The 15,771-nt window shown below is 40.1% G+C and overlaps 1 protein-coding gene across 1 annotated transcript in view; it reads left to right on the top strand.

Annotated features, from left to right (window-relative positions):
- The window catches only part of ITGA3 (integrin subunit alpha 3), a 220,156-nt gene that overhangs the window by 145,672 nt on the left and 58,713 nt on the right, over nt 1-15,771 (top strand). Inside the window, exons 17-21 of the mRNA XM_053700125.1 lie at nt 2,060-2,139; nt 2,676-2,753; nt 2,892-2,994; nt 10,516-10,692; nt 12,766-12,870. Coding sequence (XP_053556100.1) covers nt 2,060-2,139; nt 2,676-2,753; nt 2,892-2,994; nt 10,516-10,692; nt 12,766-12,870 — 543 coding nt within the window. The remainder of the gene's footprint in view (nt 1-2,059; nt 2,140-2,675; nt 2,754-2,891; nt 2,995-10,515; nt 10,693-12,765; nt 12,871-15,771) is intronic.

Below are 15,771 nucleotides of genomic sequence, written 5' to 3'. Positions count from 1 at the left end.
CGGAACCTACTCCCAGCTGATGAGCCTGAGTGGCCTGTCCTGGGATGTTTCTGAATCTCAGTTCTAACCCTGGCTGGACTTGAAGCTGTGTATACAGCGATGCTATGGCATAAGGGAAGTCTGCCTAATAAGCAGGCTGAGATAAAAAGTGAGTCATTGTGATCCTCATTTGCATATCTTTCCCAGAATCCTTTGCTGCATTGGAGACAATGTATTCAGAGGTTTTCTAAGATGCATATTTTCTGTGGCTTTATCAGTCCTCTAGGAAGAAGTAGGGCTGACTATGAGGGATGTCTCTCGCTTCCTTTAGTGGGTAGAGTTCTTCTTTTATACCTTTTTAGCCATTCTTATTTGAGTATTATCGGCTGGAAAGCGGACTGTCACAACAGACAGGTGTTTTTCCAGGGGTGAAGACTCTTCTTCTGGGGTGTGCTCCGTCATAAGCCTCAGGTGGGCGTTCTGGAGTTCGACATCATGGCTTAACTCCTCTATGCCAGGATCTTTGCCCGCTTCAAGCAGGAGCGAACCTTGGTGGGTCTGTGTTCTCCAGTTTGGCAGTCCAGCACTTGGTCTGCGGATCAGGTATGGAGGGACTTTTTACTCAAGTGTTTTTCCTTCTTCAACCTCTAGTTCTCCAAGCCAAACCGTGCGGTATTTGAGGATTAGTCCTCTCTAAGAGATCGTTTTCAGATAGGGACTTTGTACTCTGGTCCAGGCAAGTAATCCAGGGAGCTAGAAGTATCTCTAGGTCTGGCACTTCTGTCTCTCTATAATTTGAGTCTTTTGGTTTTCCTTGGTGTTAGGAGATAGTTCTCCATAAGGACGGATCTCTTCCTTTCAACTTGGAAGATGAGGCGTAGTGATTAGTTCCTCTGATCCTGAAGCAGAAGGTTGTGGGTTTGTACCCAGGTAAAGCTTCTGCTTCCTCGTCCGGGAGACGCTTGGGGTGTCGGCTAGCATCCTATGCAGTCGGATTTAGGTCCAGACTTTGTTCAGGTCCTGGTTAAGTATCCGGCCTGTGTTTCTACCTGTTGTTCTTTCCTGTAACCTTAATTTGGTTTCTCACTGGATGAGGTTCGTATTCAAGAGTTCTTTTTCCAATCTTCTTGGGAGTTTAGACTTTCTGTTCTACCCTTTTTTTTGTCTGAGGGCTGTCTTTCATTTGACTTATGGATAATTGGACAGCAGCCTCCTAATTGGTCTACAACTTTCTCTTCCGGAGATGTCTCGTAGTCCTGAGCTTTTAAGTATGAAGCTTCCAGGGAACAGATCGGTTGACAACTTCTTTGTCTTCCTGGCTTGTCTTTTATCTTTTTATCCTTTTTTTTTTTTTACAATCTTTTTTTAACAAGAGGTTTCTTTTGGGAGAATGGTGCTTCAAGTGGTGGTGCCTTCAGTTTAAGTCCGCCTTCCTTTAATTTTCCCTCCCTATCCATTCTGTGTCCTCTCTGGCTTGGGTCTGGTATTTCCCAAAAGTAATAAAAGGAATCATGGACTCTCCATGCCATTAGAAAGAAAACATAATTTATGCTTACCTGATAAATTCTTTTCTTTCCTGGCATGGAGAGTCCACGACCCGCCTTTTTATGATTTTTAAGGCGGCGTTTGTTGTTATATCATCTTCAGGCACCTCTATACCCCTTGTGTTCCTGTTTCCTTTTACCTCGGCTGAATGTCTGGGGGATTATGGGAAGTGGGAGGTATACTTAAGTTTTGCTGGGGTGTCTTTGCCTCCTCCTGGTGGCCAGGAGCTGAATTCCCAACAGTAATGAATGTAATCGTGGACTCTCCATGCCAGGAAAGAAAATAATGTATCAGGTAAGGATACATTTTGGTTTTCCACCCCTGCTACTATACATATATATTTATGTGTTTACTATTGAGCTAACACACAACAGTGTGAGCCATATGTTCATATTGTAGTGAATCAGCACCATGTAGGCATTGAGTGAAATTGAACTCACTGTTTCCTCTGTTGATAGTGAATAAAGGCCAGAGTGCTGTACAATTATTACTCTGCAGGGGTTTTACAATTATGGGTTTGTTATTTCTGTTACAGGCTGAGATTGTGATACTTTTCGAAATATCGGGAATCTCATTGTGGACAAGAGAGGTGAAAACAGGACTACAGCTAAGCACGTAAGAGTGTGGGAAAATGATGGAGTAAAATATCAAGGGGTGAGCTAAGTATAGGTGAGAGAGGAAAAATAGATATGAGTTTGTTGGGGATATGAGAGGGTTGTGAGTAAAAGGGAGAGCTGGATCAAGAAATAATAGATTGGGAGACTTTTAAAGAGATGGAAGTGGAAAGTTTGTTATGGGGATATATGCAGGTAGAGATAAAAGGGGGGGGCAAAGACTGTGAGGTGAGAAAGAAGGGGAGAAACAAGTGGAGGGGGAGTGACTTTGGGGGAGATGAGAGAGGGTGGAGAGGCTTTGAGAGGATGAGAGAAGAAAGGACTATGGAGGTGATAAAGGGGGGGGGGGTTGGCTTTGGAAGAGATGAGTAAGAGGGGAGGACTGTTATGCTTTTGGTTTTCAATTTTTATTTCTTTCTTTTCCCTCCCTCTCTTCCCATGTATTCTATTTGTGTCTCCTTTCTACCCCATTATCTCTTCTCCTTTTTTCTCACATCTTTTCAAATCTCTTACTTTTCCTTTGTATTTTTGTTTTAGGCTCAGTTTTCAAACAGACCTTGATCAGCAATCAGCTGTTCTCTTAGTTGATTACACTGTCCAGACTGACTTCAGTGTGTAAGTACTAATTTTCACCTACCTTGATGCCAATGCACAGTTACACAATTAGACTCCTCTAGAAGACCCTGCAATCACAGCTGTGAGATTTCAGCGTACTTTATTCCTTCCATTCAGTTTCCATTTCTTTACATCCAGGGCACCCAAAGAGTTTCAGACCTACTTCAGTGGTGAGGTGATGGGAGAGTCTGCCATGAAGACAGTCCAGGACATGGGAAGTCCTGTGCAGTTTACGTTTTTGGTAATATTATGATTATGAAGAGAAAAAAACAGAATGTATGCTTACCTGATATATTTATTTATTTCATGATGATGAAAATCACATGTCGGATTAAAATCCAGTCCTATAGGAGAAGACAAAACACCCCACATAACAGAGCTTTAATCCCCCAACTTCCCAATGAGTCCTTAGTCATACATGTGGTCAAGAGGTAGCAGAAAAAGTGGGAAAGGAAAAGCAAGATAAAATAAGTGCAAACCCAGACCAGCATATTTTTATTATTATTATATATATTGTGTCTTTGTATGACATACATTACTAAAAAAACACTTTTCTGCAGATTATGAAATATCTTGATGAGTTTAACCAGCGGTTTAACATTTAATACTGCAACTGATCAAAGTCACCAAGACACTTTTAATCATGTGTGTGCAAGACTTTTTTTCCAGCATTATAGATGGCATTTACAGCAAGATTTATTGGTGTCAGTGGGTGAAGGGGTCAGCTTTAGAGTTCCACACAATCTCTAAGCTGCAGTAAACAAACCCTTGTTGATCCAGGTCTTAAAGCTGGAGCTGGACCATGGCTCTGAGGAGCCTTCTTTAACAAATGACATGTTGTTTTTTTGATAGTGGAGTACACCTAGCGCCTACTAAGTAAGACCTCTGGCTTTGATAATTTGACACCTAGTTGTCAAAATGGAAAGATGAAACTATTAAGGTATACCAAAGCGCGAACTATATTATCAAACGATTACAATAAACAATTTATTGAGTACACAAATAAGTTAAAAACATGGATCCATGTATAAACAATCAAATTTATACAACAATAATAGCTAAATGAATAGTTAAAACAAATAGTTATGTAACAGATATAGCATTTAAAATTGTGCAAACATTGCTCTTAAAAATATTCCTAAAAAATTCCAAATTTAGTATAAGGCTCACAACAGAAGTTCAACTTTGTGTTTACCACATACACATACATAAATGTATACAGCAATAATAACTAAATGAATAGTTAAAACAAATAGTTAAATAGCAGATATGACATTTAAAATTGTGCAAACATTGCTCTTAAAAAATATTCCTAAAACATTCCAAATTAAGTATAAGGCTCACAACAAAATTCAACTTTGTGTTTACCACATACACATAATAGGTGCAATATATTAGTCAGTTATATAATATTATCTAACCAATAATATTCTCAAATTCTATGCAATGCTCCTAAATATTGCCAATAGTGACTAATGTGTAAGGCTCTGAGTAAGACCTTTAACTGTGTGTTTAACACATACGCATTGTCAAGTAAAAAATATTGTGACAGCAATATGCCAATGTAAAAAATGTGTATCAAAAAAGTTGTGCGCAAAAATTAGTGTACAAAAATTATTAATGGTCAAAAAATAGGTTGATCTTCAAAAAACGTGAATTAAGAACAAAGATTGTAAAAAATGAAAAACCAAAAATTTACAAAAACATTGTGGTGTGTTCAAATAGTAACTTATATAAATGTAAATAATAGTCCAAAAATAGTCCAACAGTGAAAACTTAATAGAAAAAATAATCCAACAATAAATTGTAATAAGTAGTGTGTCTCTTTAAGAAAAACAATAATCCTTAAAGTGTTGTGAATCCTAACAGCAATAGTTATGGTTATTTTCCAAGTGTTTTATACTGAATAGCAGTGTCAGTACTTGCTAGCCGTTTTCCAACCCAAAATTCTATCTTCTTGGCAAATATTTTGTTATAATCCCTGGATGATCCTTCTGTAAAAGAAAGATATGATGGTGTAGATTGTTTTTAGATCAATAGAAAATGAAATTGACGCGTTTCGGTCACAAAGAGACCTTTATCAAGACGGATTATCAAGACGGATAAAGGTCTTGATAAAGGTCTCTTTGTGACTGAAACGCGTCAATGGGACTTGCATAACGCCGGTATTATGAGTCTTGGAAAAAGTGAGCGGTACAGCCTCTCCTGTCAAGACTCCTACCGCATTTAAAAGTCAGTAGTTAAGAGTTTTATGGGCTAACACCGTAACATAAAACTCTTAACTAAAGTGCTAAAAAGTACACTAACACCCATAAACTACCTATTAATCCTCTTAGTAAAAGTCTTGGTAAAAGTTAGCCTTCTGGATGTCGCAGGGTAGCTTCCCATGCCTCTTTCCAGTACTTCATGCTAACCCCCTTGAGGCATCCAGTGTTAGTTACACTGCTTTGCTATGTTTAACACATCCCTGTCAGATGGAAGTCTCTGCTGTCAGACCTGGAGGAGCTATGACTTTACCATGGCTGAAGACCTCTGAGGGTATGTCCCATCTCCTCTCCTGCTCCACTATATGGCCTGTTGTCTAATTAGGATCTCTATCCTGAGGTGCTTACACAGATCCTGGGGGATGGATCCGGGATTATGATGGGAGAGGGCAGAGGCTAGGAGTCCCCAGATTCTCCCTGAGGTGGGAGTTAGGGGCATACTTTAGTGCAGAATTTTTGGAGACTGAGGGGAAGTGAGATAGCAGCTTAGATCGCGGCGGCGGCTGCCTGGATGAGAGATGGATCTACTGCTGCCATGCACCACTCGTATTTCCTGGTGCAGGGGTAAAATTAAGGGATTTTGAGCCATTATTATTGCCTCTCCAATTTTGCTGCAATCCAACAAATGTATGTTGTGTAATTTTGCCACAGTATGCCCTCCTGTTAAATTGTGCTCATTTTGTTTAGGATCTGTCCTGAATTTTCATTCAAAGGGGCTTAAGACCAGCTCTCCTCTCATTTCCCCTGCACCATAGGCTAATGTTTCAGATCCTTCTACTTCTCAGGATTCTGTTCACCATGACATGCCTACCCTGATGCCTCAGTCCCCATCCCCGGGAACTTCACATGCAGTATCCTGCGGCCTTGTTTCTAATTCCTCTCCTGGGGTTGTGTGTGTCCCAGTGAATTTTGCAGCGCAATTAAAATCTGCAGTCTCTGCTGCGCTAAGTGCTTTCCCTGGCTCAGGGAAGAAGAGAAAGGTGAAGCATGTTGCTGCTGATTTGGAGAGCAGTATAACTTTAGAGTCTGCTCTGGTTTGTCATGCTCTCCATTCTGACGATGATCATTCCTCTGTAGCTTCTGAGGGGGGAACTTTCTTCCTCTGACTTCTCCGTTGTGCAGACAGAACTGTAAGAGGTCAATTTGGATGTTTCAGACCCTAAACCAGCGGAGGAACTGAAGATTCCAAAATTATACATGGTTTATCAGACCAGAGCTAAAGTTCTGGAGGTTTTTCCTGTTCCTGCTCAAATGGCAGGCATTATTTGCAAGGAATGGGAAAAGCCTGGAGTTCCCTTTTCCCCATCTCCTAATTTCAAGAAAATGTTCCTGACTCTCACCTGGAACTATGGAGTTCCAATCCCAAGGTGGATGTAGCTTTCTCTACCTTGGCCAAGCGAACCACGATTCCACTGGAGGATACTATGTCCTTCAGGGATCCTATGGACAGAAAGATTGAAGGTTATTTAACAAGGATGTTTAATCAGATGGGCCTCCTATTTCAGCCCACAGGCGAGTATCATGGCACGGCTGGAGCGGCTACCTTCTGGTGTGACTCCTTGGCGGACATGATCCTGGTAGCGACTCCTTTAGAGGATATTCAGGACCGGATGAAGGCCCTCAACATGGCCAATTCTTTCATCTGTGATGCCATCATGCAGATCATTTGCCTCAATGCTAAGTCTTCTGGATTTGCAATTCTTGCCAGGATAGCTCTCTGGCTAAAATCCTTGTCTGTGGTGATGATATCAGAATGTTCAGGATCTCTGGGTCCTGGACGTGATCTCCCAGGGATACAGAATAGGTTTTCCTGTTCCCAGAGGGGCAGATTTCTTTTGACCAGACTATCAAAAAGACCAGAAAAGAGACAAGCATTTCTAAGTTCTGTGGAAGACCTGGTATCCCTGGGAGTGATTGTTCCAACCTGTTCATAGTTTCCAAGAAAGAGAGTATGTTTCATCACCCATTCTCGACTTGAAGTGTCTCAACAAGTTTCTGAAGGTACCCTCAATCAAAATGGAGACTATTAGATTCATTCTTCCATTAATGCAAGAGGGCCAATTTAAATCCACAATAGATTTGAAGGACGCATACCTTCATGTTCCTATACACAGGAAGCATTGTCAGTTCCTTCGTTTTGCCTTCCTGCACAAACATTATCAGTTTATAGCTCTTCATTTCAGCTTAGCTACCGCAAGATTTTTACGAAGGTTCTTGGAGCCCTTCTGGCTGTGGTCAGAGCTCAAGGAATTGCAGTAGCTCCTTATTTGGACAATATCTTGATTCAAGCTCCCTCTTTACATTTGGCAAACTCTCACACAGAGAGACTTTTGTGGCTTCTTCAGACTCATGGTTGGAAAATAAATTTAGCCAAGAGCTCTCTGTTCCCCAATACCAAGTTGTGCTTTCTGGGTACAATAATCGACTTGGTGTCGATGAAGATATTAATGAAGGATCATTGTTGAGACAAGCTTCAAGCTGCTTGCCGCTTGTTACAATCTACTCCTCTACTTTTGGTAGCCCAATGTATGGAGGTTGTGGGAGTCATGGTAGCAGCTACAGACATTATTCCTTTTGTCTGTTTCCATCTGAGACCTCTTCAATTATCTATGCTCAGGCAATGGGACGGAAATAATTTTGACCTGGATCCAGTGACAAGGGAATATCCTGGTGGCTTTCTCAGGATCCCTTGTGTCAGGGAGTTTGCTTCATAAGATTGTCTTGGGAGATTCTTACTACATGTGCCAGTTTGGGGCCCCCTCAGGGTGCAGGGGACCTGGCAGCCAGAGGAGTCCTCCCTACCTATCAATATTCTAGAGCTGAGGGCCATCTTCAATGCACTGATGGTGTGACCTCAGATTGTTTAGTCAGATATATACGATTCCAGTCGGACAACATTACGACTCTGGCTTACATCAATCACCAGGGTGGATTTGAAGCTCCCTGGCTATGAGAGAGGTCTCTCACATTCTTCAGTGAACAGAGACCTTCAACTATCAAATTTCGGCCATTCACATTCTGGGAGTAGAAAACTGGGAAGCAGACTTTCTAAGCAGAACAACTCTGCATCCCGGAGAGTGGTAACTACATCAGGAGATTTTCTCAGAGAGTTCTCTTAAGGGTCAGATCTCTGCCCTTTCACTTTTGTTACATAAGAAGTTTGCTAAGTTGCCAGATGTTGTATCTTTTGTTCAGGCTATTGCAAAAATTAGACCTGTGTTCAAACCTGTTGCTCCCCCTTGTAGCCTTAATCTTGTTTTTTGTGTTCTTCAAAAGGCTCCATTTGAGCCTGTGCATTCCCTTGACATTAAACTTTTGTCTTATAAAGTTTTTCTTTCTTTTTTTAGCTATTTCTTCTGCTCATAGAGTTTCAGAATTATCTGTCTTACTGTGTGACCCTTCGTATCTGGTTTTTCATGCGGACAAGACGGTCCTGTGTACTAAATTGGGTTTTTTACCTAAGGTGGTCTCTACATCTAATATTAATCAGTAGTGCCATATTTCTGTCCTAACCCTTCTTTTCAGAAAGAGTGGTTGTTGCCTAGTTTGGACATAGTGAGAGCGTTGAAGTTCTACCTTCACGCTACCAAGGAGTTTCGTCAATCCTCTTCCCTGTTCATCATGTATGCTGGAAAGCGCAGAGGTTTCAAGGCCACTGCGACCACCCTTTCTTTTTGACTGAGAAGTTTGATCCATATGGCCTATGTGGAGGTAGATCAGCAGCCCCTGTCTAGGATCACAGCTCATTCTACCTGAGCGGTGTCCTCATCTTGGACCTTCAAGAATGAGGCTCCAGTGAAACAGATCTGTAAGGCAGAAACTTGGTCTTTGTTACACATATTTTCTAAATTTTACAAGTTTGATGTTTTTGCCTCAGCTGAGGCTTCTTTTGGGAGAAAATTTCTTCAAGAGGTGGTGCCTTCAGTTTAAGACTGCCTTTCTTTGATTTGTCCCTCCTGTTCATTCTGTGTCCTCTTCAGCTTGGGTATTGGTTTACCAACAGTAATGAATGAATGTGTAAACTCTCACTGAAGTTTCTTTATCTTCCGGCACCTCTGTACCCCTTGTATCCAGAAACCGCATCAGGAACCAGGAAGGTTGATGGCTTCTTTAGGGCTACCTTAAGGAACTTATCAATCTTTTTAACAGGTTTTTTGTCTGCAGGTGGAGGATCCTCAATTTTTAAGGCAAGTAAAAATCCCTGGAATAGAGAGTGTATGTGCTCCAGTTTGAAAATAAAGGACACCTCTTTGGCTCCAGCAAGGGTTCCTAGGTTTCTGAATAATCGTCCTCAGCTGAGGAGAATTCTGATTAAATTGTACTCCTGGAAAATGTACTGTTTTAAATTAGGAGGCAGGTCTATAGAACTGTCCTGGGGTTGACCCTGGTGGATACCAAATCCCTGAGAATTATGCTACAAATGCGATGCTACATGGCCTTCTCTGGCATTAGACATAGAATCAGCATATAGGTTACAAAGCTGAGTAGGTGTACACACCAATGCTTGCTATAAGGAGGGGTTAAATTGTTTGTAGATCGCCCTTCTAAAGGGTCAGTATTCTGTTCTAAGACTTTAGCTGCACCATTTGCTCCATAATGAATTAAAAAAGTAAGGACCGGCAAGCGTCTAAAATTAGATAGCAGCACTGAAATACAGTATAAAAGGCACAGAAAGAGTTACCCCCTCAGGGAAACACACAAATATTGTCACAATGTAAGACTAAAGTCCCTGGGAGGGAATCAGACAAAATTGGGTCCTGTCTCTTTAAGAGGAAAAAAATGTACTTTAAAACATAAAAAATGACCGTTTAAGTAAATTAAGGAATAAATAAATATAAATGTACGCAAAGCTCTTGTTAAGATTGATGCTTACCACTCCAATACTCTGAGGAAAAATTTCAGTGGGTCAGCAAAGATGGCCACCAAACTGTGAGGGGAAGGAAAAAGACAGTGCACTGTTTTGGTGCTAAAAGGTTAACCCCCTGAGGTATGCAAAAAATCAAGTGAAAGAACGTCCAAAAATTACCTTCCCAGCCAAGGATCTGTAAAAGGAGCAGCACACTGTAGGGGGTTTGGTTGGCATACACACATTTCACCTGGGAGGCTGTTAGCATCTCTACACTGAGAGAAGATATTCACTGCCTGGTTGAATTCCTGTGCACTTCTCTGTCCTATTTGTAGGTTCTCAATTGAGTATAATGGGTCTCAGATCAGTTAGAGAACTCATTTCAATCAATATGTAAATCATCACTTCAGGTTTCACCATCAATTTTACTAGCGGCAAAAAAATTGACTAAAGAATCATGGGAAAGCGGGAGAGATTAAAGCTCTGTTATGTTGGGAGTTTTGCCTCCTATCAGACTTAACTTTAATCTCACATGTGATGACTCATGGACTCTTGTCATCTTATGAATTAATAAACAGCATGAATCAGTAGTGAGAAAATTGCACTGAGCAGTTCCTCATCATGCACCCAATCATCCTTCTCTCCCTTTTAGGTACAGAATCAAGGGGAGCCCCTGAAATCTGCAGGAAAGCTGGTCTTTGTAGTGGATTGGCCATATGAAGTGACCAATGGGAAGTGGCTGATTTATCCCACAGAGGTTAAAGTGAAAACAGATAAAGAGAGGTCATGTGAGCCCCCTGGTGATATCATAGACCCTTTAAACATCACAGTACGTTTTTGTCTATTTTTTTTTTATCTGATCAGTTTGATTTTTCTTATTTGCCTCTTTCTTTCTTTTCATCTCTGTATTCTTTTCCACTCTTCTCCCCCCCCCCCCTCCCTCCTCACCCTTTTATATTGAAACAGCTTTTGATAGCAGATAGAATGACCAGTGAGCACTAGTTTTTGAATTACTTATTTATCCTTAGTGCTATTGCTCTTTTTATAATGCAGTACTTTCTCGGAATCTCTTAGCCTCAAATTGTAAATCATCACCACTTGCTATTTCTCTGCAGGATGCTTTTCTCCTTTTACTAACATTATTAAACACATTAGTATCTTTAAAATGTTTCTATTATACCACTTTCTCTACTCTCTGTTTCCACTTGCACATATTTAGAGAAACACATTTAATTCTTTAAGCCATGCTCTATTTTACTGCCAGTATAATTTATTAACATTTGAATACATGTACTTAAAGAATTGTACGCAATATTATACAGTTTCCTTTCACAAATGCTTAATCTTGCATTGTTTATATTTTATATGCCTTTCCGCTCTCATTTTTCTTTGTTGATGCAAGACTGGATTTTTTAGATACTAGGCAACCTGCTGTAATGGAGTTGCTATGAAAAATACCTAGCAACAGCAAATATTTAATAGCAAATGCTGTATTTGGGTCAGTAAATATTACTGGCTCCTAATGACTGGGTGCTGTGGCCAACCACCCCGAAGTTTCTGAACTCAACTACTGTAACACTAGTACCTATATCATATGCGTCATATATCGTATATGTCATATATGTCTCACTGTTATAGCATATTACATTCCAAAACCTTTCTTAATATGGACAGAAAAAAGGGCCCTATCTTTAACAGTATGTGCTCGATGCCAAAAAAACAAAAAGAGAAAAGTGCATTTAAAAAAAGTACCTACTTACTTAAAATTTAAAAATTGTATTATGATAATCCCATAAAAATAAATACAAACTTTAATTTATGTTGATTAAAAACTAATGCATCCAAAACATGGTGCAGTACCTGATCCACATTAAAAACAGGCAAATATCTCCATTAATGTGCCAGGTAAATATACAATAGATTCTCCATTACCTGCCTATTTGTGCTATTAAATGACTCACAAGTCCAGTGTAAGGGTGACCACTATCTACTCTGTGTGCCTAAGCACATTCATTATTTAAAAAATTGCTGGGTATTTCCATGTAAAAACCCAACTAAATCACAACAAAAAGAAAGGTAGAAAACAATTAGATATTCATATTATAGTCCCAAATTATCTGTATAAAGTAACCAGGAGAACAGTAAACGTATGAACGGGATTGTGCAATAACCACCGCAAATGTCCCTCAAAATCTAAAGGTCCTTAATAAACCAAAGAGTGACTCTTTGGCCTCTTTCAGCCAGTACAAAGTTTATCTGATCCTCACTGGATTCTACATAGGGGTTTCCTCCTTTATTAAAAAAAATGCCAATACTAATAAGTTTAAAGCACAAAGTTTTTCATTCAGGATTCAGACAGAGCATACAATTTTAAACAAATTTCTAATTTCCTTCTATTACCAAATTTTCTTTGTTCTCTTGGTATCTTCTGTTGAAAAGTAGGGACATAAGATCAGGAGCGTGCACATGTCTGGAGCACTATATGGCAGCAGTTTTGCAAGAATGTTATCCATTTGCAAGAGAACTAGATGGCAGCACTATTTCCTGCTATATAGTGCTCCAGACACCTACCTATGCATCTCTTCAACAAAGAAAACCATGTAAACAAAGCAAAGTTGATGATGGAAGTAAAAAACTTTTTAAATTGTATGCTCTGTCTGAATCACAAAAACAAATTTTGTAGTTTAATATCCCTTTAATTAATTTAACCAATCATAATTGAGGATGTGTAGTCTGTCAAAATTGTGCCTGTCTATTCTTTTGATTGGTTAATGTGATTAAATGTTTTTATTTCTTCTGAAATGTTTTCTTAGCACATTTTGCACCTGCAGCTGTATAACACCCTGTCTCTCATGCATTGGCATTCTGTCTCTTTCCTCTCCATTAATATGTTCTCTCTCAGCTGATTAATGCAAGGCGAAAGAAGAGAGAAATTGAAAATCTCCAATTCCCTCAAGATGTGCAGAGTTTGGCATCCACCAAAAGAGATCATTCAGAAGTTACGCTAGTAAGTTATGTCTAGCGGTCAGACTCCATGTTTCATAATTCCAATTTGTTATTGTCACTCTAAGGGGCAAATACCATTCTCACAGATCCCCCTATTTGTGTCACCCTAAAAGTAAAGACAGGCATTTCCCTCTAGTTCCTTTATATCTGTGTCACTTTATAGAGCCTTATAGTTATTTTCCTCACTGTGGCACTGTGTTGTTCTGCATGGTGGGGATACCCCATGTCTAGTAACTCCTTCTGGTCTGTGTTACAATAATGCTTTACAGGGAAAGGATTGTGTAAATTGTCATACAAACTAGTGTATGTAGGTATGTAAGGGATACACACCTACAACTAGATTACAGTACAGCCAATCAACTTAGGAGTGGTCCAGTTTCATTCAGTGCTATTCAAATCTAGTGAAATATGTTTGATTGCAGTTTTTCCTGGCCCATTAACCCTAAACTTTTTTTTATCAACAAATTAATTATGCTGATAACTTGAGGAGCAGTTGCAATCAGGGAATGTCACAGCACATTGAAGGCATGATTATGAGTGGAGCGAGCGAGAGAGAGACTATTGTGATTTATTTGGTGCAAAGTTTTATTTGAGCGTAACAGTTATTATTATTATACTTTATTTATGAAGCGCCAACATATTCCGCAGCGCTGTCCATGGATGCAATTCATATAAATAAAACAGTACAAGACTTGTAATTTACAAACACATACAGGAGGGATTGAGGGCCCTATTCCAGTGGGAACTTACAATCTAGAAGGGTAGTAGGTTGAGAAACAGGAGGTTAGGACTGCAAGATTGAGAAAGATGTTAATACAGAGTTAGATGAGGGAAATGTTAGGTAAGTGAAATTAATTTATTATTTAGTTGGGTGGTAGGCTTCTCTGTAACAGCTAACTAAATGTATAGAATACCTGGGGTTCTTTTATAAAGACCCACATGGCAAACCTAAGTTATGCATCATTTACAAACTCCTACACCTGGGGAAACCCTTACACAGACATTCCGCTAATTTCCCCAACAACTGCCCCATAACTAATTAATAAACATGTGCACAGGCAAAAAAAAAATGTTGTGGACAAATCATTTGTCACAATTTTGTCGCCTGGGTTATTTCAATTGGTTTGTTTGTTTCGGCAGAATACTATTGTTGAAATTCTTTCCCCATTATTGCCTATTCCCCTGTTATTGTCTATGGGGAGTGTCTTCCATGCATCATAGAAACAGCTGTATAGTAGCACAAATGATTGGACAGATACCCAGTAAAGGAGCAGCCTGCTAGACATGCTAGAATATGACCACAAAGTCATCGCAAGATGTGGGGGTTCACCATAGACAGAGAGAAGGACACTGCCTCAGTCTGAAAAAGTCTCAAATTGGAGTAGCAAGCAACAGTGGTACATATGGTTGGGTGGACACTCAGAGCAGTGCAAGAGCCATTGGATATGCTGGCCTATAGAGTCAATTTTGGCAAGTTGAAAAAGCAGCACAAGTGGCCTGGAGGGCAGGCAGGCAATCAGGACACGCAGGGCAGAGGGCACCATCAGAGCTGTGGCACATTGTGATATATTATTACATGAGCTACCCTGTTGATCCTGCCTTGACATTTTCTTTTATTTTGAACCACTGTTTTAAGAGGTGAAGGAACCCCATAAATATGAACCATGATTGTAACAGCTGAAGATTCCCCAAAATTATGAACAGAAATGTGAAAATCTGTTGATGGCACAAAACTATATGTCCCAAAAATATTATCTATATTAACTGCTTTAAGAGTTTAATATTGGAATAACATTCTCCCTCCCTGCACCCTGTAATTAGACAATGGGGTCTATTTATCAAGCTCCGTATGGAGCTTGATGCCCCGTGTTTCTAAAGACCGCTGCTCCATAACCTGTCCGCCTGCTCTGAGGCAGCGGACAGACATCGCCAGAAATCAATCCGGTCCAATACGATTGGGTTGATTGACACCCCTGCTGGCAACCGATTGGCCATGAATCTGCAGGGGGCGGTATTGCACCAGCAGTTCACCAGAACTGGTTCAATGATAAATGCAGACAGCGTATGCTGTTGGCATTTATCGATGTACGGCGGACATGATCCGCAATATCTGATCATGTCCGCTCGCACATTAATAAATAGGCCCCAATGAGTACACAGCTAAAGATTCCACACAAATAGTTGGAGCAGAACAAGAGGGCCGGTGGTGCTGTGGCACATGGTGGTATACTACAGGCACTATACAGTTGATTACAATTTTTCTTACAATGAACCACTGTTTACATAGCTGATGATGCCCCAAAAATATATGAACCTGAATTTAAAGAGATCAAAAAGCCCCCAAAATATGATTATGAACCAATGTTTTAAGACCTGAAGGTGACAAAAAAGTATCATCAGCAGAAATGTGAAGATATAAAAATGCCCCAGAAATATGAACCAAACATTTCAACAGTTTGTAGGGTTGAACATGCCTACCACCCTCTCTATGCCCTGTAATTTGACTTCTAATACACAGCTTAAGATCCCCCTATAGCAGGAGCAGCTGTTTCAAGACCAAAACATTACTCCCACTCTAGCTTGGCACTGTAATGTGACATTCACTGCACATCAAAAGATGTGCCAAATATAACAACTGCTTTTTGACAATCTAAACACAGTGTCCCTCCCCCTCTCTCTCTAGTCCCAGTAATGGGACATCCACCACTCAGATAAAGAAACCTCCCCAAAAAAAGGAACAGCAGTTTTAAGAGCTAAAAGATACAGATACTCCAAAAATAGTAACACTTTTCATCTGACTCTCGTGAGTGGATTGACTGGAATGTGGCACCTGGTTCAGGAGTGGCACAAGCAGCACTTGCTGCACTAGCAGCTGGAATTGGAGTACCTATGAGTAGGAGTC

This window comes from Bombina bombina, chromosome 1, assembly GCF_027579735.1.
Source record: "Bombina bombina isolate aBomBom1 chromosome 1, aBomBom1.pri, whole genome shotgun sequence".
Taxonomy (NCBI): Eukaryota; Metazoa; Chordata; class Amphibia; order Anura; family Bombinatoridae; genus Bombina; species Bombina bombina.
This window is presented reverse-complemented; position numbering and strand designations above follow the sequence as displayed.